Below are 27,055 nucleotides of genomic sequence, written 5' to 3'. Positions count from 1 at the left end.
ACCCTCCTCACTCTTCCCCCTCCCCTCACTCTTCCCCCTCCCCTCACTCTGCCCACTCGTCTCACTCCCCTCACTCCCCTCACTCCTCCCACTCGTCTCACTCGTCTCACTCTTCCCACTCGTCTCACTCCCCTCGCTCGTCTCACTCCCCTCACTCCTCCCACTCGTCTCACTCCCCTCACTCGTCTCACTCTTCCCACTCGTCTCACTCCCCTCGCTCGTCTCACTCCACTCACTCCTCCCACTCGTCTCACTCCCCTCGCTCGTCTCACTCCCCTCACTCCTCCCACTCGTCTCACTCCCCTCACTCGTCTCACTCTTCCCACTCGTCTCACTCCCCTCACTCGTCTCACTCTTCCCACTCGTCTCACTCCCCTCACTCGTCTCACTCCCCTAACTCCTCCCGCTTGTCTCACTCCTCCCACTCCCCTTACTCCCCTCACTCCTCCCACTCGTCTCACTCCCCTCACTCCTCCCATTCGTCTTACTCCCCTCACTCCTCCCACTCGTCTCACTCCCCTCACTCCTCCCATTCGTCTTACTCCCCTCACTCCTCCCACTCGTCTCACTCCCCTCACTCCTCCCACTCGTCTCACTCCCCTCACTCCTCCCACTCGTCTCACTCCCCGCACTAACTTATATAACTTATATAACTTGTGATGTATAATATATTAACTCATATAACATGTGGTGTATACAGAGTGAGGGAGATAGAGGGAGGGAGACAGAGGGATGGGGGAGATAGAGGGAGGGGGGAGATAGAGGGAGGGGGGAGATAGAGGGAGGGAGACAGAGGGAGGGGGGAGATAGTGGGAGGGAGACAGAGGGATGGGGGAGATAGAGGGAGGGGGGAGATAGAGGGAGGGGAGGATAGAGGGAGGGAGACAGAGGGAGGGGGGAGATAGAGGGAGGGAGACAGAGGGATGGGGGAGATAGAGGGAGGGGGGAGACAGAGGGAGGGAGACAGAGGGAGGGGGGAGATAGAGGGAGGGAGACAGAGGGATGGGGGAGATAGAGGGAGGGGGGAGACAGAGGGAGGGGGGAGATAGAGGGAGGGAGACAGAGGGATGGGGGAGATAGAGGGAGGGGGGAGATAGAGGGAGGGGGGAGATAGAGGGAGGGAGACTGAGGGAGGGGGAGATAGAGGGAGGGAGACAGAGGGATGGGGGAGATAGAGGGAGGGGGGAGATAGAGGGAGGGGGGAGATAGAGGGAGGGAGACAGAGGGAGGGGGGCAGAGGGAGGGGGGAGATAGAAGGAGGGGGGAGACAGAGGGAGGGGGGAGACAGAGGGAGGGGGGAGATAGAGGGAGGGGGGAGACAGAGGGAGGGAGACAGAGGGAGGGGGGAGACAGAGGGAGGGGGGAGATAGAGGGAGGGGGGAGACAGAGGGAGGGAGACAGAGGGAGGGGGGAGACAGAGGGAGGGGGGAGATAGAGGGAGGGGGGAGACAGAGGGAGGGGGGAGACAGAGGGAGGGAGACAGAGGGAGGGGGGAGATAGAGGGAGGGGGGAGACAGAGGGAGGGGGGAGATAGAGGGAGGGGGGAGACAGAGGGAGGGGGGAGACAGAGGGAGGGGGGGCAGAGGGAGGGGGGAGACAGAGGGAGGGGGGAGACAGAGGGAGGGGGGAGACAGAGGTAGGGGGCAGACAGAGGCAGGGGGGAGACGGTCGCATCACAACCCTGGCGTCTGAGGCGCCCGATAAGCCTTCATTAGCATACGGTTATTTTCTCCTACAGACGCTAAAACAAAAGGGCAGTTGATTGTTTTCTCCTTCTCTCTTTCTCTTTTCTTCCTTCCTTTCTTCCTCTCCTTGATCAGTGCAGCATTTAGGGGGTCGGTCTGGTCTGTGTGTGTGTGTGTGTATGTGCTTGCATGTGTGTGTGTGTGTGTGTGTGTGTGTGTGTGTGTGTGTGTGTGTGTGTGTGTGTGTTTGTGTGTGAATTTGTTTGTGAGTGTGCGTGCGTACGTGCATGCATGAGTGTGTGTTTGTGTCTGTGTGTGTGTCTCCGTGTGTTTACATTTGTGTGTGTGTGTGTGCGTGCGTGTGTGTGTGTTTGTGTGTGTGTGTGTGTGTGTGCGTGTGTGTGTGTGTGTGTGTGTGTTAGTGTGTGGTACTCCTGTCCACTCTCCACAATGGACCTTGGAGACGGAGACGGACACACAAAGAGCTGAATGTGACGGTTGTCTGTCCAGTGTGCTGCCCCCCGTCCCTGGAGAGGAGGGGGGGGGATTCCTCCCTCCCAGTTCACCAGTCACACATTAGCCTATAGTGCATATTTGACAGATTTGAAACACAAGAGAGAGGTGTGTGTCTATGTGTCTAGGGGGGAATGTAAATATGAAAATGTAGTAGGATATTATATTCCTCTGTGTTTTAGTAGTGAAATGAAAGCTTTTTATTATTTTTAGCGGTTGCCATTTCCTGATCACTGACTGCAGTATGTTTCATGAATTGATGTGAATTGCAAGTCATGTCAACAAGCAAAAAGTGATTTGAATTTTTTTACCTAAACATCTCCAAGCCGGCAGTGTCTATTTTGAGTGCGTGCATATGTGTATGCGTGTGCGTGTGTGCGTGTGCGTGTGTGTGTGCGTGTGTGTGTGCGTGTGTGTGTGTGTGTGTGTGTGTGACCTCAAGAGCATTGACTTAGCGCCCTGTAAAGACTGATTAACTGGATGAAGAGGGTCTGATTGGGGCCAACTTTCATTACCTACACTGTAATTTGAGCTTTGATTGGCTGGAGGTGTGAATTAAAGTCAAGGACAAATCAAACGCGTTTGACAGCCATCACAGTATAGCGGTGGTTCTGTCACCGTTGAGACCGAAATCCACAGCAGGAACACTCAGTGGGAGAAACACTCTCCGTTTTGATGTGTTTTTTATCTCCGTGTTCCGTGTCAAACAGGGATTAGCAGTAAGCATACAACCGCAACAGCGGCGTTACTAACAGGGCTATAAAACAAAGATTACAAGGGGCTCTCTGCCCCATGATGTGATTTAAAAGACTTACCTTTGTGTGATGTGCCCAGTGTGGTGGGAGGTTCAGATTATCAAGAGAACAAAGCTGGTTAAGAGATTATAAAAGCTGTAAAGTATAGACGTTTAGAATTTCATTGAAATAAGACAATCTCTGGACATTTTTCATTTGGCATGTGATTTAATTTATTCCAGTAGACATTTGGACAATAGCGTGGCCCAGTTTATCTCGGCTAGAATCATGTAGGCCTTTGCTAATATCTTCATCTATTAAAAAACTATAAGCAACTAAAAGTGGATCCCACATAGACGATTTTAGGTCTTCGTCCTATACCATTACATCTTTTTTTGTCATATCACCAATAAATATTGTTTGCCCAAAGACGCTGTAATTGCGTCACTCGTGTGCATCGCTATCTCAGTCATCATTCACATAGTCCTATACTGCCACCTGTTGGCGATACACTCTACTACATCCCCTAAATACTTGGCACGTTTCAGTTATCCACTTATTAAGGTCGAATATCCCTGGAATGTACTCTGTGAAACACTGGCACAGGGCAGATCTAATAAACAGTGCTCGTGAGGTTATGAGTACTTCTTCTGCTCTCTTCACAAAACAACGTTTTGATACCAGTTTAACTTTTTTGTTCACATCTTATAAAGGTGTATTACGTACTATGATGTACTTAAATAAAAAATGAAATCCCGATATAGCCCCTGAACTTTGCGGATCAAATAGAGAAGTGGCTTTTGGTCATCAGACCAAAAAAGAAAAGATCCTACGTAGGTGTTTATGTGGGTCTGAGTTTTGCTAGAGATCTCTCTTTTATTTTAACCCATCTTTATCCGAGTCAACTTCATACATTCAGCAAATGCACACTTTTATAATTATTATAAATAATGAATAAGTATTTGTCTTCAGTGAGGATGAGATCACCTGTTCAGACCGTCTGCCTTTCATATTCACACTTTCAAATTGGATGAGAGAAAGCAACGGGGTGCTGTGATTATTATTTTTTGTTGGTTACAAAAATTATTATTTGAGTGATAAAAATGTATAATAAATAAAATGTATCACTTGTAGCGTATAAGGCTAAATCATTTTCCAGATTTAATTTGATAATTGTCTTATAGGTGTTCGATACAGCACCACACCATACCTCCAGTCACCAGGGCCAAGGGGGCGACAGCCCGGTGAATATGAAGCCTGTGATGAACAGCAGGCCCCAGAGGAGGCTGAGGCCCCAGGCTGAGACCCCAGAGGAGGCTGAGGCTCCAGGCTGAGGCCCCAGAGGAGGCTGAGGCCCTAGAAGAGGCCCTAGCTGAGGCCCAGAGGAGGCTGAGGCCCTCGAGGTACAGAGACTGCACCTGGAGGCTCCCCTACTGACTCCCAATTGGAGTTTGAGGGTGACAGCAGCGCAGTGCAGCAAAGTGTATAGTGTTGGTCCCCAGGGTCTCACAGGCCCCTACAGTCTCATGCAGAGGTCAGAGGTCTTGTCCATGATTGACACCATCTTGGCTAACACCCTCCTCTCCCCACGTCCTCAGTGGACCCTAGAGGGCGGTCCAGGACAGAGCTAGCCCTCTCAACCACTTTATTGAGTCTGTTTCTGTCTGTCCAGGGCTGCCACCACCACGCCCCCCCCCCCCCCCCCCCCCCCCACCCCCCCCCACCCCATAATGGGGGGTTTTGCATAGAAGTTAGACGGTGGTACCTTAGCACTACCACTTGAGGCCAACAGAGGGCGCTGTTGTACTTCAGGCGTTAAGGGGGTTTATTGCAGGTCAGCGTTGGTGATTGTAGAATCTAGAGTATGTATACCATGCAAATACATATGTAGTATTATAGTGAATGAGCTAAGCAGAGCTAAGCAGTGTGAACACTCCTATTTATTGGCACTTCTGAGTGGGATTGTTAAATATGACAACATGATGAGGGTAAAGGATTACGTCTGTGATACCTACTGTACCTTCAGGGAAAGTAGTCTCATGCTGATTATAATAACAAGTCAAGGGTAAATTAATCCTAGTTACCTTATTTTAATTTAAAAAGTATTTAATTAATTGTTTTGTTCTCCTAAATTATACATATGTTAGTGTCAATGTGCTGTTGAAAGTGAATTATTAATTGTATTAGCAATTAATTGAATCACAAACACAGGCTTATTTTATTTTATTTACACCCTATTGAGAGAGAGAGAGAGAATGAGAGAGAGAGAGAGAGAGAGAGAGAGAGAGAGAGAGAGTAAGAGACATACAATTAGTTGTTTTACTTTTGGTGCTTTTCTAATGTAAATGTACGTTTCAATGTCAATAAAGCTCTTTCAATGTTTAATCAATAACCTGTTGGCAAATATGACTGAAAAACATGAGGAAACATTGCACTGTTCTATTTATGTTTATTAGATTACCAACCTGTTGTTATTTTATTAATTAGCCTGTATTATATTTACAAATAGTAAATTAGTCTACACAGTTAGTTCTACTGGTCTGCTGTGTCAGTAGGCATTGCATTACAATCCAAAGAATGTGTGTCCCATTAGAACAATTTATGTTGCATTAGAAAATCACTAATAAATGTACCTAATTACCAAAAGTATTTATCTGGGTGTAAATGCACTTTAGTATCAACAGTAAAAGTAAAAAAAAGCACATGACCAGGCCTAGGTAAATATTGTCAGTGCCTCTGGTCCCCAGCATTTGTCTTCGTGTTCATCGTCTAGTGGAGGAAGAGGAGGCCCTCATACTGCTGCTATCACTGGAGCTGACAGACATTAGCACCATAGACTAACCTTTCACATTTAATTTGTAGCGGGCAACGATGAGTCTACTTCAAATACATTGGAGTAAAAGTAAAATTCAATTTAAAATATAAAATGTTAAAGTGGAAGTCGAAACAAAGATAAAAACTCAAGTAAAGTAGGCCTACAGTCTCAGATTCTTTTCTCCTTATTTGTGACTTACAAAAACACTCCAGAAGTCATGTTTCTCAAAGGTTGATTACCAGTAAATCTAATATGTGTCTATTTGTCAATATATTGATGTTGTTAGAGAAGGCTGTAAACACCGCTTATTTACGTAAGATTACCACGTGAATTATCTGCATGTCAGGATGGGCCATTTTTAATGTATGTTTCTAGATCCCATTCCTTCTTCTTTATTCCACTGTTGAACCATATCAGTATTTTGTGTAGTTTATCAAACTTACACCTTTGCTGCAGATTCTATAGAGCTCATATATGCCTATACACTGTATATAAGCTGTTGTTTTACAACTAATGAACAACGAAATATGTGCAGTACACTGTTGCAGCCATACCAAAGGTGTCTGGTGTCCATTGTGAGGCCCGGAGGATAATTTAACTTTGATAATGGTTAAAGAGGCTCCATCAACTTACTGTTAAAGAATCTATAACACGAGTAAAGACAGTACTACCCTGCGTTTCAACAGTTTCATTGAAGGATGATTGTTTCTCAAAATAAGCTGAAACCTACAATAACATGATGATGAGGCAATGGTGGTTGTGGAATAATGGTGTTGTGGGAATACTATTGTTTATAAACCATACATATGTAAAAAGCTTTATTTGGTATGAAGGCACACATGTAGGCTGTGGTGGTTGGTAAATCGGTTAATGTTGTTCAGCATGATTCTCTAATATCCCATAACTATATCCAAAAACTACTGACTACCTTCTGCAAATTGGTTTCTTTGTCCCAGGAAAGCTCAAACCAAAGCTCTGTCCTTGCGAACAAATGTGGTCCTTTCAATTGACCATTTCACAGAATCAATCTATTTTATCCATTATATTATTATACATTTTGATGTGTTTTAAGTGTTTTTTTATCTTAACATGTGTTTCTTTGTCATCTGGTATCCCTCACTAGGTCTCAGAGACCTGAATGAAGTCGAAATGACATGAGATATATTATTAAAATGAAAGCACCAGACTTAACCATGATGTTACCACAGGCGGCTGACGTCCGTCCATCATGTGTTTGACTGCACACTGCTGATGTCATTCTTCCCATTTCCTTGTCTCCTGTAAAGATTGACCACCAGCATGTCTGATTTCACTACCCGTTTTAAAAATAATTAAAAGGAAGGGAAGTGAAATCAAACTGTCATTGATGTGTTGAATGTGGAACATTTCATTTTTCTATGGGTGTTACACATTTTGTGCAACTTCTAAAGTGTATGTTGCCTGCAGTATAAATCATTTAATAAAGATCCCCTCCCCAGATGAGGAGTGAGTTTAGAGATGAAAGCTGTTAGCTAATTGAACAGCACTCAGCCTCAGAGGACGGGCCAGGAGCCTGGGACCACGTTGGGTACTGCACACGTCTCCATTACCGGCTGAGGCAGTCTGCGTCTTCCCACACAGCGGTATGCTCGGAGAAACAGTACCATGTAAAACATCAAAGTGAATCCACTTATGTATTTACGAGGGGTATTCGATTAAAGAAACCATAGGGTTAAAGCGAGGAACTACCAGAATGGTGTACAAATCAAAGTCAAAGCTGCAGCAATGTTTACCTTGGTATGCTGATAGCATTTGATATTCAAAGTTGTTCAACAGCACAGTGGTAATATCTCTGTCTCATTATCGCCGTGAAGCACTTAAGTTAAAGGAAGCAGCGCGTGTCATCATGAGTCAGTCTTGTTTATTAACCAAGTCCCACTCAGTGTGCGTGTGTGTGTGTACCTCGTCAACGTCGGGACACACCCACCCTCTGCTGAGCTTCCTGAGAGCGAAAAAGCCTGCAGCCTACAGCGCTGCCTTTACAGTCCTCCCCAGTCAACAGCTGACAGACGCTGCACTGTACTCCAGCCCTCCAGACACCACCTTCAACCAGCCCCTGACCCTTCAGCTCCCCCCCCCCCCAAGCCCAGCCCCTGGCCCTCCGTCCTGACCCTCCAGCCCCACTGAAGACATGGTGCTCCACCACAAAGAGTTTGAGAAGGCTGGCCGCGCGGCCGGCCTGCAGGTGTGGAGGATCGAGAGCCTGGAGCTGGCCCCGGTGCCCGAGGGCCTCCACGGGAGCTTCTTCACCGGCGACGCCTACCTGATCCTGCGGACGACGGTGCAGAAGAACCACTCGTTCTACGACCTCCACTACTGGCTCGGTGAGTCATGGGAGGCTGCTCTATGGCCTGGACAGATGGCATGATAATGTGTCTATTGTGCATGACGGGGCAAGTCATTTGATGTCACCCTGTACTGTGTATTAGACTATATTGGTTATGCTATTGAGTATGGCTGATATATTTTATGATATCTGATCAACTATGTGTATCCTCTGTTTAGTACCGTGGAGTGTTGCAGGAAAGGCAGTATTGATGGATATGTTTATATGTAAACATGAACCGTATTGGGGAAATTAACCTCAGCTACATCAGAATAGGCGTGATGGAACCTCTGCATACCAGACAATCAAGGCAGTAAAGCAATAAGCCATTAAGCTTTTATGATCATCATTAAAATCCAGAAGTTGACTCGCAAACCACATGCTTAATGTTTGTTTAATATTGTGTATAGCAATGATTGCAAATATATTCCATATGGATATATCTTATGAAAGCAGTGTGGTAAAGCAGCATTTATCTAATTAAAAGAGGATTAAACAATCATGATATGATGATGGAATTTGATTGTGGAATGTCGGCGATGTTTGAGAAACATTGCTGCCTCTTTACTCTAAAGAGTCTCCTTCTTGAAAGTGTTGATGGACACATGAAAGAGGACTCCAGTTATACAGGTTTGCTCTGACATCTTACTGCCAGAGGCCATAATCAAAATAGCTAACCATTAATAGCTGTCTGACTTATGATTTATAAGTAGCTAGCTACCAACGTTAGAATTTCCCAAATTAAATCTGATCATTCAAAATACCAGCTGCTCTGTCATTACGTCATTAAACTGAATCAAACTCAATCCAATTAAGAATTTAGTACGAGTTATTGAAAGATGAAAGATGCAAATGCACTGAATGCATTCCCCCCCCTCCCCACCCCCACCCCCAGCCCACCCACATAACTTCCTTTTTCGGTTGAAGTCAATAACATTAAGAGGTTTTCACATCCTCTCTCTCTCTCTCTCTCTCTCTCTCTCTCTCTCTCTCGCTCTCTCTCTCTCTAACCACATGTCTCTCTCCCTTCCTGAATACCACTGAACCATCAAGAGCATCTGTTCATAGTTAAACTGCACATATCTTGATTCTCTTCTTTAACACTTCCCTCACTACAGATTAATGCTGGTATACCATGCTGGCTTTTTGGACAGGAACACTTTACCGTAAAACCATTGGTCATTATAAATGACTTGTTGTGACTTGTAGGCTTTTTAGGCTACACTACAGCATTTGAGTGTCCATCATTAATACTTGTATTGTATTGTAAATGTAGTACTCAAATACATTTTTCAATTTCTAAAACAGAAAATATACTTAACAGAAAATAGATTATCTACGATTCATGAAATTAGTCAGTTATCCGGACCCATTGGAACGTGTACACGTGTACACAATGTCGTCTGAATGAACTGTCTATGTTCTGAGTTACAGGACCAAAGCCTAGAACCAGTGCTACAGAAGCAGCGGTTCTGATTGGCCTGTAGGTCGGCATGACGACCTGTGACTGATCAACACTACGGTCTAACCAGCCTGACCATACAGAGAGCTTGGGAGATTCACACACATTGTCCCCTTAATAACATCATGTGAATGTAAATCTGACATTCATTCTAAAATGAACTTTTCATACATGTTATGAACATTTCACATATGAAAAAATAAAAAGTTAAATATTACGCAAACATGACCTTTGGCTCCGGGAAAACAGAAGTGTCCGCGGGTTTTGTATTGTCTCAATCTTTGCAAGGTCATCGTTGCTGCGGTAACAGAAGGGCGGAAATGGTCCACTCCCATCATTCGCTTTATGATTCGGTTTTATTGGAGATAAGAATAAAAAAAGGTCCTCTTATCTCCCAGGGAAGGAGTGCAGCCAGGACGAGAGCACGGCCGCGGCCATCTTCAGCGTCCAGCTGGACGACTTCCTGGGGGGCCGACCGGTGCAGTACCGGGAGCTCCAGGGAGTGGAGTCCACCGCGTTCACCAGCCTCTTCAAGGGCGGCATCACATACAAGGTACGCCTTTCATGGCTCCTGTCAAACACACCCAAGTAGTGACGCTGAAGCTCAAAATATCCCTTAAGTTGCTGTTTTGTTCCATAATTACTGCTCCAGTTATGTTTGGCGGCCGCGCACGGAATAGTAGTTACTCATCATGGGTTAAAAAAAAAAGGTGCAAACAAGTAATAAACTGTAGATCATCTGTTTAATACTGCATACTGTGTTGAGGGCAAAGTAAGCAATATACTGTACACTTACTGTGAAGGAGGATATTTACTGTATGCTAACTGTGTAGAAAGCTATATACTGTATATACAATTTATGATGTTTCCTAAAGCTTTCAACACATCATAGTACAGTTCTACAGAACTGCATAGTCAATTACTAGATTTAGCTAAATGGAAAAATGTCAGTCCTTCAACAGCAGAGGTTTTGCTGATGGGCCGACAAACTAAAATGTCCCCGTGTTATCCTTTCAGATATCTGGTTCCCTTACTGTATACTAACTGTGTTGAAGGCTACATGCTTGATGCTAACCCTGTTGACTTCTCTCTGCCTGACAGACAGGAGGAGTGTCAACAGGCTTCCACCATGTGGTCACCAATGACCTTTCTGCTCAGAGGCTCTTCCACATCAAGGGCCGGCGTGTCGTCAGGGCGACTGAGGTCCCGCTCAGCTGGTCCAACTTTAATAAGGGCGACTGCTTCATCGTTGACCTCGGAGCGGTAAGCATCGACTCAATATCAGAGAAGAGGTGGAGACTTCAAAGTAAAAGTCCTCCCAAATCATGAATTGTATTAACCATCTGGGTTGAGAAACAAACACGTTTTCTCTTAATTGTGCACCGCAAGCCATTGGGCCATGCCCGAATTCTTTTGAATGGTTTATTGCAGTGGGCTTCTAAATAGTTTGCTGTTGTCACCTAAAGATGGTAATGCTTAATATTTACCTGAAGGCATCCTAAACAAACTCCTGCTACATGTTTATAAAAGGAGGAGCAAGGCATGTATTCAAGTAAAAGTAAATGTTTACACTGGGGTTAGCTTCACTTTGTCTCTTCTATCTCTATTGTCTGCTTCCTTAGGTGATTTACCAATGGTGTGGTTCCATGTGCAACAAGTTTGAGCGACTAAAGGCGATGCAAGTAGCGAATGGTATCCGTGACAACGAGAGAAATGGGAGGGCAAAGCTTGTGGTTGTGGAAGAGGGAAGTGAGCCATCGAGTTTGACAGAGGTAAGGTTTTTGTCATGCTTTCTTAACCAAAAACTTACTCTCAAATCAGCAATATTACTACAGACTAATGAGACTAGACTACTTCCACCATGACCGTAACTCTGTAACCTCTTCTCTGGTTTCCTGCCGTACGTTGTGGACCTCTGAAGAGAAACATAATAAATAGAAAAATATGCTGTTATTGTTGACCTCTTCGTTACTTATTGCAGCCAATCACACAAACAGCAGCAGAGCCTTCGCGGTCCTTTAACTGTATTGTGTGCTGTGTACATGTATCAAGCTCCTAACGCTTCCTTTCACATGGCAGGTTCTGGGAAGAAAGCCAGAATTACCGGAGGACGATGACAGCGAGGATACAGTCGCCGACATGGCCAATAGAAAGATCGCAAAACTATACATGGTACAAGATATACATGCAGTCTCAAACACTAAACATACATACATACATACGTAAGTACATAGATACATTCGTACGTACCTACGTACGTACGTCGGTACGTACATACGTACCGACGTACATATGTAAAAACGTACAGACATTCACCCATTCATACATACACACATGCATCTAAAATCCAGTTACACTTCAAGACTCACTTTCACTGGTAGACATTACGTTTTACATTAGTTCTGTGATTTGTCTGCAGGTGTCTGACGCATCGGGGGACATGAAGGTGTCCCTTGTGTCCGAGGAAAACCCCTTCAACCAGGAGCAACTGCTCTCAGACGAATGCTTCATCCTCGACAATGGCAAGAACAAGAAGATCTTTGTGTGGAAAGGTATCTTCTCAAAGCCGTAGTAAATGTAAACCTTATTTCTGTATAGCATCTGTATCGCCTGCCCTTTACACGTCCTTCTTTCTTTACTTTCTTTACCCTTATGTTTTTGCCTTATGTGTATATCTATTGCCTTGTGTGTGTATATGTATTGCTTCTGCAGCACTTCATAATCCATCATTTAATAAGGTGCTATATAAACAAAGATATACTTACTTATTTAATGATCCTATTTGCTTTGGACAGGACATAACGCCAACCCCAGTGAGAGGAGAGAGGCTATGAAAACAGCTGAGGGCTTCATCAAACAGATGGGCTACGACCCAAACACACAGGTTAGGAACATTCTGCCTTCATAGTCTCTATGCTAGCACTGTGCCTACCTGGCCGCTGGGCGACGGGCAGGTATTGCGTCCATACCAAACCAGTCACCACAGATTCTTTGCTTGTCTCTTTGCCAGTCGGTCACTTTGCAACCGATTCTAGATATTTTTCATGACTTACAAACATAGAATACATCTACAACAGAGAGGTGGTAGGACTGTGGGACCACTTCAACACTGTGGTATAGAGATAGTGAGGACTGGTACACTACAGAGAGGTACAGTGTAGCACATGAACACAGTGGTGTGGAGATAGGACTGGTTCACCACAGAGTACTGCCAGCTGTTTCCTTACCCTCACACATCTGCATCATCGCAGAATCATACATTTCCCGGAATAAGACCAGAGAACCAAACTCCCGGACCAATGAAATCAATGTTCCAACTTTTCAATGCTCTTCTCCCGAAGCAGAGTTGAATTTGTAGCCCACGATCTTTTCACAACATGCACATGAAGGATTTCTCTCTTATATCCGAAAATAGCCAAGCCTGATGGTTCCCCAAGCATGATGTCAAGGCCGTAAATCATGTGCATTTCCCTCCCAACCAACAGATCCAGGTTCTTCCGGAGGCTGGGGAAACAGCCATCTTCAGACAGTTCTTCTCGGACTGGAGGGAGAAGGACCAGAGCGAGGGCTTCGGGAAGGTCTATGTCACCAACAGAATCGCCAAGATCCAGCAGACCCAGTTCGACGCCTCGAAGCTCCACAGCTCCACACACATGGCGGCCCAGTACAACATGGTGGACGACGGGAATGGGGAAACCCAGGTGGGCTCGTCTTCCTCCGCTTTACCGGACGATCGCATCCATAGCGCCCTGTGACCTGTAGATGGCAGCAAACTCACCAAGTGTGTCCGATGTGCAGATACTCTTCTAAACATTAAAGAAAAAACACTTCTTTCAATCTCCTTTCAGATCTGGAGGGTGGAGAGCAGCGGACGGGTTCCGGTGGACGCTGACACCTATGGTCAGTTCTACGGCGGAGACTGTTACATCATCCTGTACACATACAGGAAGGGCCAGATCATCTACACCTGGTAGGCATCTAGCACCCGTCACACACGATATGTACCATGTGTCCACGTGTTGATGCATGCGCTGCCAGGCTATATGCAAGCTGTGTGCAAGCTGTCCTGTCATGTCCCTCCCTCCCTCCTCCGGCCTCCAGGCAGGGAGCCAGCTGCACCCTGGACGAGCTGACAGCCTCCGCCTTCCTGACAGTGGAGCTGGACCGGTCCCTGGGAGGGAACGCCGTCCAGGTGGGCCGGGGGGGGGGGGCGACTGTAATCCAACGGAAAATGCAAATGCAGATGCCTGGAGAGCTTGACTGCGGGTTTGTTTTAGTGCACTCAGGGGATATGTCCCCTCAGGCTGCAGCGTGTGCAAGAAGCAGCGCTAAGCACAACTAGGTAGACTGTGCTCTTTCTCCTGTCGCCACATTGTGATGGTGACTCTGGGAGGACGATTCAGAAGAGGCATAGCCTGAATCTGTCGTCTTCTTGGTTAACAATGCCTGTTATCCAACATTGCTAGATTAGAAATGATACCATTCATTAAAAACAAGCATTGGTATAGAAATAGGTATACACGTTTTTTTTGGCCAAAAAGGTTTGAGTTTAATCTTATTTGTTGATGATGATAATTATTGTTATCTATTATCTGTATCTACTTTATTATGAGCTATAGCAGTAGTAGTAATCCACATATTATTCATCATAGTAGTATTTAGCAGTAGAATTAGTATTAGGTGAATGAGTTGTAGTAGCAGTAGAAGTAGTAGTATAGTAGTACTATACTAGTAGTAGTATAGTAGTAGCAGTAGTAGCAGTAGTAGTACTAGTAGAAGCAGTACCACTATCAGTTCTACTTATAGTAATAGTAGCAGTAACGGTCATATAGTAGTAGTAGTAGTAGCAGTAGTAGTAGTAGTAGTAGTGTTATGTGAGAATGTACTAAATGGGCTCTTCTTCTGTGTTTTCAGGTCAGGGTCTCCCAGGGCAAGGAGCCCCCCCACCTTCTGAGCCTCTTTAAGACCAAGCCCCTGATAGTCTTCAAGAATGGTACGTCCCGCCTGGGGGGTCAGGCCACCCCACCTGCAACCCGCCTCTTCCAGGTGCGGAGGAATCTGAGCACCATTACAAGAATTGCAGAGGTAAGCATTTAAAAAAACTATAATTCCCATTTGTTTGTATTCTTTTTTATTAACAATGTTTTTATTTAAATTGAAAGTAGGCCGGTAGTCCGGCCCTGTATGTATTTAATGTCTGGTTCATCCATTCTGAGAGTGACCCCCTCACAAGTACTTCACTATTCGTCCAATGGAAAAGCAAAGCTAGTGGAACCCTCTCCTAATACATATACACATTCCTAGAACATTGAACGCATCACAAACAAATCATTGAGCCTGTTTATCTCATTAGGGAAGGGGTGTGGCCTGGGTTGGTGTGACGGTTTCAGCAAAATAACTTACATCTGGCATATTTCTTCAAGCGAAGCACAATTCCAGTGAATTCAGAGATGCAAATGAGTCTAGGTCAGGGTTGACCTGTTTCACAGGGTGCTTACAGACAGGCCTGTTCCACAGGGTGCTTACAGACAGGCCTGTTTCACAGGGAGCTCACAGACGGGCCTGGTTCACAGGGTGCTCACAGACGGGCCTGTTTCACAGGGTGCTCACAGACGGGCCTGTTTCTCAGGGAGCTCACAGACAGGCCTGTTTCACAGGGTGCTTACAGACGGGCCTGTTTCACAGGGAGCTCACAGACGGGCCTGTTTCACAGGGTGCTCACAGACGGGCCTGTTTCACAGGGTGCTCACAGACAGGCCTGTTTCACCGGTTGCTTACAGACAGACTACTAGACTGTTCATGGTCCCTCCACTCCCCGCACGTAACTCCATTCATAAATCCTCAATGCGGGAAAAACTCTAGTGACACTATTCTTCAGTACATTGTTAAACTAGATAAGATTAAGATAAGAATAGTTGATTCAGTACAACAGATGCTTTTCAGGGGGTCCTGAATGTGTTCTTGTCTGTGGCCATCAGGTGGAGGCCAGGGCTTCCAGTCTGAACGCCAACGACGCCTTCCTGCTCAGGACGCCCGGGGGCCAGGGGTATCTGTGGGTGGGCCAAGGGGCCAGCTGGGAAGAGGAGAAGGGGGCCCAGTACATCAGCGAGAAGCTGGTGTGTAACAGCAAGCGCATAGCAGAGGGGGAGGAGCCAGGTAAGGCACCGGACCCCCGTCTGTCTGGAGGCCTTTCCATCCGGCTTTTGTTCGCACTTTCTGAACACAAACAGTGTTCGGTGCTAGGAGGGCGATATATATTGACCCAATTTGCAGAACCTTTATTGTGTCTTGTCTATGCTCAGACTGTGTGTTTGTGTATGTGTGTGTGTGTGTGTGAGTGTCTGTGTATGTGTGTGTGCGAGTATGGGTGTGTGTGTGTTTATGTGTGTGTTTGTGTATTTGTGTGTGTGTGTGTGTGTGTGAGTGTCAGTGTGTTTGTGCGTGTTTGTGTGTGCGTATGTGCGCTTGAGTGTGTGTGTGTGTGTGTGTGTAAGCGAGTGTGCGACGATGATCATAAAGTTTGTGTTCCTGCATTACAGCGGACTTCTGGGACGCGTTGGGCGGGAAGTCTGATTATCAGACCTCGGAGAACCTGCAGAGTCAGAGCATGAGTCATCCTGTCCGTCTGTTCGGCTGCTCCAACAAGACCGGCAGGTTTATGGTGAGTTCATTAGTATTATTTTCATATGTATTCATTTTCCACATCATTGGTTCCATTATAAATCCGACTATGGAATGAGGGGGACCATTATAAATAGTAAAGGTACATTGTTATATATATATCTATACATACTTATATCCTTTAACATCTGATCTGCTGCTACGGGAGAAATACGCCGTCCACCTCAGTTCTAAAAGTTTGATCACCAATCAATTATTTAGGATGACTTTTAAAATGAGCATTTCCATGCTCCTCAAGTTATATAAAATGATCAAAGTGGGAAAAACTTGTGTGTGAGAGCCAGAATTGCCAGTGTGCTGAATAGTGCTCTATAAATAACTGTGAACAACGCTATGCCATAGAGCAGACCCTGCCAGCTCCACTGCGGCAGCCATTATGAAATTAATTTGCACGGCCAACTGCCACAACGTCGAAAAATAAATCAGGCAATCGGCTTTTAGAAAACTGGGATAGATATTGTTGTCATGTTGACAGATGACAGGGTGTGGGGTAGCCTTAAGACACCTATAATTACATCTGTACTCTGGCAAATATGTTGTAGGCCTGCTCCCATCAAAACAGCTCCTTTGGCCTCATCAAACAGCTGCCCCTTAGGCTCTGCAGACTTGCTAACAACTTGTCTTTCTGATTTAATCATTATTTTAAGTAAAAGAGAGTGTGTGTGCGTGTGTGTGCGTATGTGCGCGTGTGTGTGGGGCGGGGTATGCATGTGCGTGTCAGTGTGTGTGTCTGTGAGTGTAAGTTAGGTGTCTGGGTGTGTGTGTGTGGGTATGCATGTGCGTGTGTGTGTGTGTGTGTGTGTGTGGGGGGGGGGGGGTATGCACTTGGGTGTCTGTGGCCATGCATGTGCGTGTGAGTGTGTGTTTGTGTTTGTGCGTGTGGGTATGCATGTGTGTGTGTGTGTGTGTGTGCGTGTGCGTGTATGTGTGTATGCGTATGTGTGTGTGTGTGTGTTTGTGTGTGTGTGCGTATGCGTGTGTGCGTGTGCACGTGTGTGTGTGTATTCATGCATAAGAGAAGGGCGTGGTTCTCCATATGACCTGGCCGTCTTGCGCCCCAGGTGGAGGAGGTCCCGGGGGAGTTCACCCAGGAGGACCTGGCGGAGGACGACGTGATGCTGCTGGACGTGGGGGACCAGGTAGGGGGACGTCCGGCCCCAGGACCGGGAGGACACACCCCATGAGCACAGAATCACATTCAGTCCCCTCATATCTCACGGGTCAAATGTTCGCTCCTCACAGGTGTTCCTCTGGTTTGGAAAGGACGCCAACGATCTGGAAAGAACTGAGTCCGCCAGATCGGGTTAGTACTCGACAAAGTTGAATCTGTTTCATTCATGTTTTTATTTATTTTTATTGTTATTTGTTTCAATCAGAAAACCCAACCTTTTTGGGTTTTTTTTTTGATTTGAAGATGAAATAACAAAAAGTAAAACACGAGGCGTCCCCCTCTATGAGCAGCAGGTCTGGGTGGTCCAGAGGGCCTTCCTAACCTGTGTTTTGTACCGTTCCCCTCGCAGCCCAACAGTACATAGAGACCGACCCAGGGGGCCGGGACCCCCGGACCCCCGTGGTGACGGTGAAGCAGGGCCACGAGCCCGCCACCTTCACCGGCTGGTTCCTGGCCTGGGACCCCTGCTACACCGCCTTCAGCTCCCTGAAGCTGTAGCAGAGCACGCCGCCTGGACGACGAGAGCGAGGACAAAGGAGCCATGGGCTCCATCTGATCTGCACTGCCAGGGGAATGACAAAGTTGTGTTGCGTATGTTGTAAACTCATGTTATAATTATGTAATCAACATTTATATATATATATATATATATATATATATATATATATATATATATATATATATATGTGTGTTAAAGGAGGAATCCAGTATAAAATGGATCTGGGATATGTTTAATATGAACGAGCTGGAATGTTCGTTTGGGAGCAAAAAAAGCGCATGTAGAAGCATTCTTAGGTTGGCTGTTTTTAGCCGATTCCTGCGCATTCCTGTGTTTGTGTGTCTGCGTGCTTGTGGGCGCGCGGTGAATATAATATATAATATATATATATATATATATATATATGTAATTCATCGCTAAGTTGTCGTTGCAGGGCAGTCACCACAGGGTGGCGCCCGAGCAGCATGGCTCGTTGGTGCTCCGCGATTTCTTTTGCTGAAACTGTACTTTCTTCACAGTTTATTTGCATGCTTACTGCTTCTTGTGACTTACTGTTTATTGAGTTGAAATTGCCAGCATGTTTGCAACAATGTAATGCCAGTATTGGTATCCGGTGCTTCACTTGGAATAAACTGTTGAGGCAGACTTGTCTTTGTTGTAAAGTAGCGTCGACCAAAAGCCATTAACCCCAGACATGCTGATCTGCATACACACATCAAAACTCATACAACACACACACACACACACACACACACACACACACACACACACACACACACGCACAGCACAGCACAGCACACAACACACAAAGAACCACTCATATAACACACATACAGCACATAAAACACATAGGCCTACAAACCACATACAACACTCGAAGTTTTGGCTAAAGACGTGTCAGGATGTGTGTTTCAGGTTGATGCGGGCTTAGCTCAGGACTTCTTACTCAGCATCAATAATAATAGTTAATAATATGAAGAATAATAATAATAACTTTTGTTAATTGTTCTAAAGATAAGAAGTCGGCCTCTATGGTTAAATCGTTTTCTTAGCTCTTGTCTAAACGCATAATCTTTAAGAAGTCTGAAATTTTATACAGAAGGGAATCGGAATCATGATTGTTTAGAGCTCTGATGTTTGATATGGACATCAACACGCACATCAACACTCGCGCGCCCTTGCTCGGAGCGGGTTGACTGACAGGTGGCTGCGTGTGGGCGTGGCACGGAGAAGCGCTACAGGCGGCACTTTTGTCGAATCACATCACGGGGATCCTGGGGGATGTTCGGAAGCAGCCAATCGGGCTTCGCGCTGATGATCGGGCGCTCCCCCTCGTGCGGAGAGAGGAGCGCCGACCGTCGGACTTCGTGAACCAGTGGTCTCACGCGCCCCATGATCCAGTGGTCTCACGGACCCCCCTGATCCAGTGGTCTCACGGACCCCATGAAACAGTGGTATTACGGACCTCATGATCCAGTGGTCTGACGGACCCCATGATCGGTGGTCTCACGGACCCGGGCGGATCAGCCAGCAGGTCTCCAGCTTTTATCGATCCGTTTCTGTTCGCGATGGCTGAAGCAGCACCATGAGGGTAAGTGTCTCGGATTCATCTCGTCTCTTATGTCCTCCCAACATGGATAGGATAATATTTATTAAACATACCAACCCTTAATAATCATTCTAAGAAGCTATCGGGTGGGCTTGTGTGCTGTCAGGCTGCGTGCTGTTTCATCATAAGACTCAGACTGAGCTCCAGCCCCGTGGCATACGTCTGGGCTTTTATTTTGTAACACTTGTTGTTTTAATGAAGCCCAGCCTCTGTCTATGTTGCCGAGCAACACCTCTATGCCTGTCTCCGGGTGCCCTGCACCACCTCCGTTCAAGATGCGAGGGTGGACGCTTGTGGTCGAAACAGACATTCCCAAAAAAAACCATCCCACCGCCTGGCCCTCTGATGTGACCCAGTGAATAGAAATTAGCGTATGAAATCCTTTGCTCCACCGCCTACATGTGCAAATGAGGGATCGGTCCACCCCACTGTTAAACGTGTCATTCATCTCCACTGAAAGGAGAGACGAGGATCGCCAGCGCTGTCTTTGTAACGACGAATAGATATCCGAATCTTATTCACGAATCATTTACTTCTCCCATTGCAACAAAGAACCAACCCAGCATATGTTTTGTGTGGATGCTGCTTGTATTTAAATGTCAATGACAGTGTTGGCATTTTCTTTTGCAGGCCCCTGTTGCTGCGCCAGCAGTGCCCTGGTAATAAGTGAAGACTGTTGAAGATCTTCTGTGAGCCCTGCTTCCCCCCGCCCGCCCCCCGCCCCCCGCCTCAAGCCTCTGGTGTCCACGGTGGACGTGACACCGGAGCAGCAGACCCACCATGGGGAACGGGCTCTCGTCGGACCGCCTCCTGCCCTGCCTGCCGTCCTTCCAGCCGCTCCACATCGTCATCCTGGGGCTGGACTGCGCCGGCAAGACCACCGTCCTGTACCGCCTGCGCTTCAACGAGTTCGTCAACACCGTGCCCACCAAGGGCTTCAACAGTGAGAAGATCAAGCTCTCGCTGGGAGGCGGCGGCGGCGGCGGCGGCGGCGGCGGCGGCGGCGAACGGCGGCGGCACTGGACGACCCCGTCGGCGTCCTTCCACTTCTGGGACGTGGGCGGCCAGGAGAAGCTGCGGCCGCTGTGGCGCTCGTACACGCGCTGCGCCGACGGCCTGGTGTTCGTGGTGGACTCGGTGGACGGCGAGCGCATGGAGGAGGCCAAGACGGAGCTGCACAAGATCACGCGGCTGGCCGAGAACCAGGGCGTGCCCGTGCTGGTGGTGGCCAACAAGCAGGACCTGCGGGACGCCCTGGGCCTGGCCGAGATGGAGCGGCTGCTGGCGCTGCGCGAGCTAGGGGCGGCCACGCCCTGGCACCTGCAGCCCGCCTGCGCCATCATCGGGGAGGGCCTGAGGGAGGGCGTGGACAAGCTGCACGCCATGATCGCCAAGCGGAGGAAGGCCCTCCGGCAGCAGAAGAAGAAGACCAGATGATGGCGGTGGTGCTGGCGGCGGCGGTGGTGGCGCCGGCGGGGATGGCGTTTTGCTTTGGGGCTCCTCACGCTTTTCCGTGGCAGTTCCAGGGCGCAAGGACCAGACACAGATCTTGCTACGTTGGAAATGCTTGGATGGGTGAATGTCTTCGCTGCTTAAGACCCCCACCCCCATCCCCCTTGTCCCTGCCCACAAAGGGTGGAAAATGGGACACATCGTTTTTCTGATGATAACAGTTAACGAACTGACATCCGGGAAGGGGGCCTTGGGCTCAAGGGGACCTTTGCCTCCTAAACGTGGCTAATCCTGACCTATAGCCCCCCTTAGGGAGGGAGACTAATCCTGACCTATAGCCCCCCTAGGAGGGGGACTGTGACCTATAGCCTCCCTAGGAGGGGAAACGTGACCTATAGCCCCCCTAGGAGGAAAAACGTGACCTATAGCCCCCCTAGGAGGAGGACTGTGACCTATAGCCCCCTTAGGAGGAGAAACGTGACCTATAGCCCCTCTAGGAGGAGGACTGTGACCTATAGCCCCCTTAGGAGGAGAAACGTGACCTATAGCCCCCCTAGCAGGAGAAACGTGACCTGGTGCAGCTCTTGAACAGGCTGCAGGAGGGGCTCTCCTGTTTTATCCACAGATCAACCCCTTGAAGTCAGATCAGTTCTGCCTTTGAGGAACCCAGAGCCCCCCTCTCCCCCTCCCCCTCCCTGTGGTCTGGTTGGAGCCGGTCCAATGCTGTTAGTCCCGGCCAAACAGCACACTGTCCATCTTCTGCTCTCTGAAACCCGATAGTGTTGATTTATTTTGTTCGGCCTCAATGTTTTGATTTGATTGAGCAGACTCAGTGAAGCTGAACCTCATGTTCCATGAGTACGCCAAAGTGTTCTGTCACACAGCCCCTTGTTGGTCCCCGGTGCCCACCATGGAGAACACACCCTGGGGTGTCCCACGCGTCCGAGAGAGGGTTCAGAAGCCCACCTGCGGTGCATTTTTAGAGACCCTTTTTTTTCTTTTTTTACCAAAGCTCTTCGGAGATTGCACAAGACGGGAGCAAAACTAAGAGCGGACTTTAAACGTTGCAGATGTCAATCATTGTAGCCCGAGGTGAACGGCCTCCATGTTGTCCACTATAAACAGACCAGATGTTTACATTCCATTGGAAGACTCGCTGGAAGGTCCTCCAGCTGTCTGTAGCCTCGATGTATCTCATATCACAGGATATAGTCTCAGATAGACTGCAAGGTGTGAGTTTATCACCAGCCTCACTCTCTACGGCTCTAGTTGGCCTGTCATCCCTCCCAGCCAGAGAGAGAGAGCAAATCAAAATGCACTTTACCGGTCCTGCCCTACTCTGAACTTTTAATTCAGCAAAGTTTTTGTATATGGTTGTAATACGAAAAGGATATTGGAAATATTGCTTCAAATGAAGCCTTAATGTTGAAAATAAAGGTTTTTATGCTGTGGCCGATTTTCACCCTTTTCGCTGTGTGTGTGCTTTTGGAAGGATATTAATATTTATGTGATGGATTGAATTTGTTCTCGGAATAAATAAAGCAACAATAAGACACAGGAGGCGGTGCCGCGTGTTTCCTTCCTCGCGTCCTTTCAGCATAGTGAAGGTGGGGACGGCCGCATTCTATTCGCTCACTTCACCCAATTGTGACACATTTTTCCAATTAGCTTTTTCTAAACATGGTTAACATGTTTTCGTCCAAGTCAACGAAGCAAGGATGCCTCAAGCAGTGTGTGTGTGTGGGGGGGGGGGGGATATTAAACAATTTGAATTGCCATCCACTAATTACTAATGGTAATTAGTGGTCTAAACTAATGGTTTACATCAGAGAATACACCAAACGTTTTTACATGGCACAGGGCCAACGAAGGGACGTCATCATTGTGAGGAGCCAGCTATAGCTCCAGTCTACCCATCGATTTGAGAGATGGGCACTGGGAACAGTGGGGGACGTTGTTTGGTTCGTTAGGAGCGTTGTGTTGGATGATAGCGCCCTGCCAGTTCTGGTTCCAGCAAGATGTGACCCTCTCAGAACAATAACAAGCACAAACAAGAGGAAGGAAGCGGTGTGTGTGTGTGTGTGTGTGTGTGTGTGTGTGTGTGTGTGTGTGTGTGTGTGTGTGTGTGTGTGTGTGTGTGTGAGTGTGTGTGTGGGTGCGTGTGCGCCAACAAATACAACCTTGAGGACAGTGGGTTGAAGTTGAAACGCGACTGCATCGTTTGAAACTATTAATGGCATTAGTGTTGTGGATCAGATACAGTGTACACAGTATTAGAAAATAGAAACACTAAATATCATATTGTCTGAATGTGTCTGTGTGTGTGCGTGCATGCGTACAGTGATTCACCCTTTGCTGAAAATTGTTGCCAGTGACACATTCTTTCAATTATATGATGAAATATGTGAGCAAAAAGTCCTTCCAAAGCAAAACATTGTTCCAGGATCTGTTAGAGAGTCTGTTAGATCAGAAACTATCTCAGATGCTATTTGAAATGCAGTTTTATTTTTAGTTTTATTTAGAGTTTTATTCAATAAATTATTCAGGAATATAGAAAACAGTAAGTTAGTTTTCCATGGCACGCATGGCTAATGAGGCACAATTATATATCATATAAATATATACGTATTTATTTATATATTTATATATATTATATACTTTTTTTTTTCAATTGTTCAATAAGCAGTAGAAAAAGTACCAGGTCTTTCTTTTAGATGTACATTTTTGTATGTTTTCTGTACACCCAATGATCTCGCGTGCTTCTCTAAGTCTCCTCAAATGAAAGTTGGACTCCAACATGCCCCCTGGCCTTCTGACATTCAGGAGCGGGCAGAAAAGGTGGGAACCTGCCCTCATCCTCCTCTTCAAACTGCTTAGCGGAGGTCGGGTCACGGGGCCAGTAGCTCTGGCAGGGGGCCCCAGACCTCCCTTTCCCGGCAACATTGACCCACTCTGACGGGGGGATCCCGAGGCGTTCCCAGGCCAGTGCTGAGATATAATCTCTCCACCTAGTCCTGGGTCTTCCCAGAGGACTCCTCCCCGCTGGACGTGCCTGGAACACCTCCCAAGGGGGGCACACAGTGGGCAGCCTTACCAGATGCCTGAACTGGGAGAAGACGGGTCGGGAACCTACCTATATTCCTTATGTTTTTATTTCATAATTTGTAGGTCTACCAAAACACTGTTTTCACACCGAATTTCCCTTTGGGATTTTCAATGTTGAGCGATATCTTTAACCTATCTGATTGAGTGGTGAGTGGACATCAAGAGCCAGAGGTCTGGGGGTCCGGACATCCCATCAGAGGGGGCACCTGTGGGTATGGGTTCGTGGACCGACAGGTTGGGCTCCAGCCCTTTTCCAGGAACGTTGGCCAGGGAAGAGTCTGAGCGATGGAGGGAGGGGATGCACCAGGCCTGGTTGATCCCATGTCATCCAATCAGTGGCCCTTTCCTGCCTCGTAATTACCCAAATCCTGCCCTCCCCCCTCCCCCGAGGAGCCGGCGTGATGTCACGGGCACAGGATCGACGTGCTGAGACCAGGGTCTGGGCGAGACCCAAAGATGGCTGCCTTCTGACCCTGCTGAGTCAGAATGGTTGTTTTGCTTCCAAACCCATCTTCCTCCCCTTGGCCCTGTGATCCCCAACTCCCTCCCTTCCTCCTAGACTTAGAGCTCCCAGAAGTTACAAACTATCTGGACCGTGCTCTCCATCTGAAACGGCTGTGCACTTTATTGCCTCTCCAGTTCCCGACAATACGAGGCAATAAAAGTCAGCGACCGATTCCAGGAAAGCTACCAAACGCTCATGTCATACCTATGTCAGTGCCTATATCAGTTCACATTCCCCCGGTTATTATAACCTGTAGGGCTTTCCTTTTTGAGTCTCCTTAGCAGAGCCTGCGGAAACGGTCGCGCCGTACGTGTGAAGCTCTGTCCTCAGCCGTTACTTTTACGACGTCTGTAAGCACCGTGCCTGGAGAGGTGTGAGAGCAGTCAAGCTGTCCCTAAACATCGAGTGTGTGAACTGCTAATCTGTCCCCTCCCTGCCCTCACTGGCCGGGCGTCAGATCTGACGGGTGTGAGCTACGCACAGCGAGCCGTTAGACAGGAGGACACGACGATAAGAGAGGAGGAACTCTCGCCCCTCCCTTGGCCTCGTCCATTTCCTTAGAATAACCTCCCCCCCACCCCCCCCCCCACCCACACCAGGCCCCACTGATGGTCACAGCCCACCCCCTCCCACTGGAGAGGGCCACGAGAGCAGAGCAGGAAGAGGATCTGAATGTGGCTGAAAGGCCTCAATGAATAGGACTTTCAGTTGATATTAGAAACAATCACCATTTTGCCAAAATAAACAATCTCTAAAGTGACCTTTTCCAAGTGTGATTTCTGAATGCCGTCTGGTCACTTTGATAATCACAGAGCTAGATTGTCCCTGGATGAAACGGCCTTTCAGTGTTTTATCCTGAATATTTTGAAGCTGGCCTATGTTTCTGTACACGTGCCTCCAAGCAGACACGCCTGGTTCATATCAGACCGCTTCACGATGGCGGCCAGATCGCTGCTCTCCTGGACGGTAGAAGAAGAAGACATCTGTACTCAGACGAGATCAAGGAGCGTCTCACAGAGTTACGTAAACAGTGACCTTCCCCCAGACCCCGGCCATGGAGATCTGCTTTCATCCTTGTTTGGACCGCTGTTCTCCCATGATCACTGTCTAGCTCCAGTCCGGAGACACTGAGAGGAGCCACAGGTCCCTGAGGGCCCTGCTTGTTTATCTGAAGCGCCTGTCCTGTTCCAGGCGGGCAGAGCTGCTCTGTCGCCCCTGTCCCCACATCAGACTGATGTTAAACAGCACGATAATACCAACGTTATGTGGCGTTCATCGATGGAATCCTGAAAGCCACACGCTTTTTCAAAATCAATGTTTTGAATGTGGTTGCTAAAAAGCAGGATGGTTGATAAAAAGGTGACTTTGAGAATGCGTTCTTGACATTGTCTGGTATGTATATGAGCAGGAATATAAAGACGTCGGTATCGCCACGGGAGTACGGACCCTATGACAGCTGAGGAACTACATGTGGACGGGGCCGCTGGAGACTGAGCCTCAGCCGGGGGGGTCAGGGGTGGAACGCTACACTTTGATCTGGGTCACAGATGTTACTGTAAGAGACAAGAAAAAGGGTTTATCGCTGAAGATTTCACAGAAACGGTTCCCTCTAGATTTAAAGAATATGAATCTCTCTTTCCCCCCCCCCCACCCCTCTCTATTCATCTCTCTCTCCCTCGCTCTCTCCTCCTGTTGCTCCTCTTCAAACACTTTCTATCATTTTAATTTCTTTGACTTTTCAGGCTTCGAGTTATCAAGGAGCCCGATTTTTCCTCAGACGTTTTGTGTCATGATTCAGTATGAACAGCAAAGTAGTGTTTAGTTATATCCACACAAGGACATCCTTTCTTGATGTGCAGTCATAGGAAATCTGAAGGACATGAATATTTGCTATATTTTATTTGTTGGATTTCATATACTCTGCATACAAAGTCTGTGTGTGTATATATATTTATGTGTGTGTCTGTGTGTGTGTGTGCGCGTGCTTGCGTGCGTGCGTGCGTGCGTGCGTGCGTGTGTGTGTGTGTGTGTGATTGTATATACACTAGTGTGTGTGGGTATGTGTGCATGTGCAGTGATATATGTGCATATTTGTGTGTGTTCTTATATTTGTTTGTGTGTGTGTGTGTGTGTGGGGGGTGTATTTATGTCTGTGTGTGTGAGTGTATAAAAAAGTGTGTGTATGTGTGTGTATACACAAATGTGTGTGTGTATGTGTGTGTATGCAAGCATGTGAGTGTGTGTATGTGTGTGTATGCGGGCATGTGTGTGTGTGTATGGGCCGTAGCAGCAGTGACCCTGCATGCTCAGAGCAGGAAGTGTGTTTTGTCGGCGGCAGAGCCTTTGTTAACACAGAGGGTGGAGATGGGTTTCCTTCCTCGGCCTTCTCGCGGCACGGCCTGCTGGGTTCAGACCAGCTTGGTGCCCACCATGCCTCAGTGCATCCCAGTAAACAGGTC

General features: G+C 47.4%; 2 protein-coding genes across 2 annotated transcripts; both read left to right on the top strand.

The window, feature by feature from the left end:
• The first annotated feature begins 7,781 nt into the window (after positions 1–7,781).
• Positions 7,782–18,080, top strand: scin (scinderin). The gene is made up of 16 exons (XM_079749928.1): positions 7,782–8,110; positions 9,973–10,127; positions 10,676–10,837; positions 11,197–11,346; positions 11,654–11,746; positions 11,994–12,126; positions 12,370–12,458; positions 13,060–13,275; positions 13,423–13,544; positions 13,676–13,766; positions 14,489–14,659; positions 15,553–15,730; positions 16,114–16,235; positions 17,317–17,394; positions 17,498–17,558; positions 17,776–18,080. Exons 1-16 carry the CDS (start codon positions 7,918–7,920, stop codon positions 17,922–17,924), a joined length of 2,163 nt encoding a protein of 720 aa, XP_079606054.1. The 5' UTR covers positions 7,782–7,917; the 3' UTR covers positions 17,925–18,080.
• A 1,227-nt stretch (positions 18,081–19,307) lies between these two features.
• On the top strand, positions 19,308–22,521 carry arl4ab (ADP-ribosylation factor-like 4ab). Its single transcript, XM_079749716.1, has 2 exons — positions 19,308–19,516; positions 20,165–22,521. Exon 2 carries the CDS (start codon positions 20,315–20,317, stop codon positions 20,969–20,971), a length of 657 nt encoding a protein of 218 aa, XP_079605842.1. The 5' UTR covers positions 19,308–19,516; positions 20,165–20,314; the 3' UTR covers positions 20,972–22,521.
• The last annotated feature ends 4,534 nt before the right edge of the window (positions 22,522–27,055 follow it).

The sequence above is a fragment of the Pollachius pollachius genome (genome assembly GCF_949987615.1).
Source record: "Pollachius pollachius genome assembly, chromosome: 13".
Taxonomy (NCBI): Eukaryota; Metazoa; Chordata; class Actinopteri; order Gadiformes; family Gadidae; genus Pollachius; species Pollachius pollachius.
This window is presented reverse-complemented; position numbering and strand designations above follow the sequence as displayed.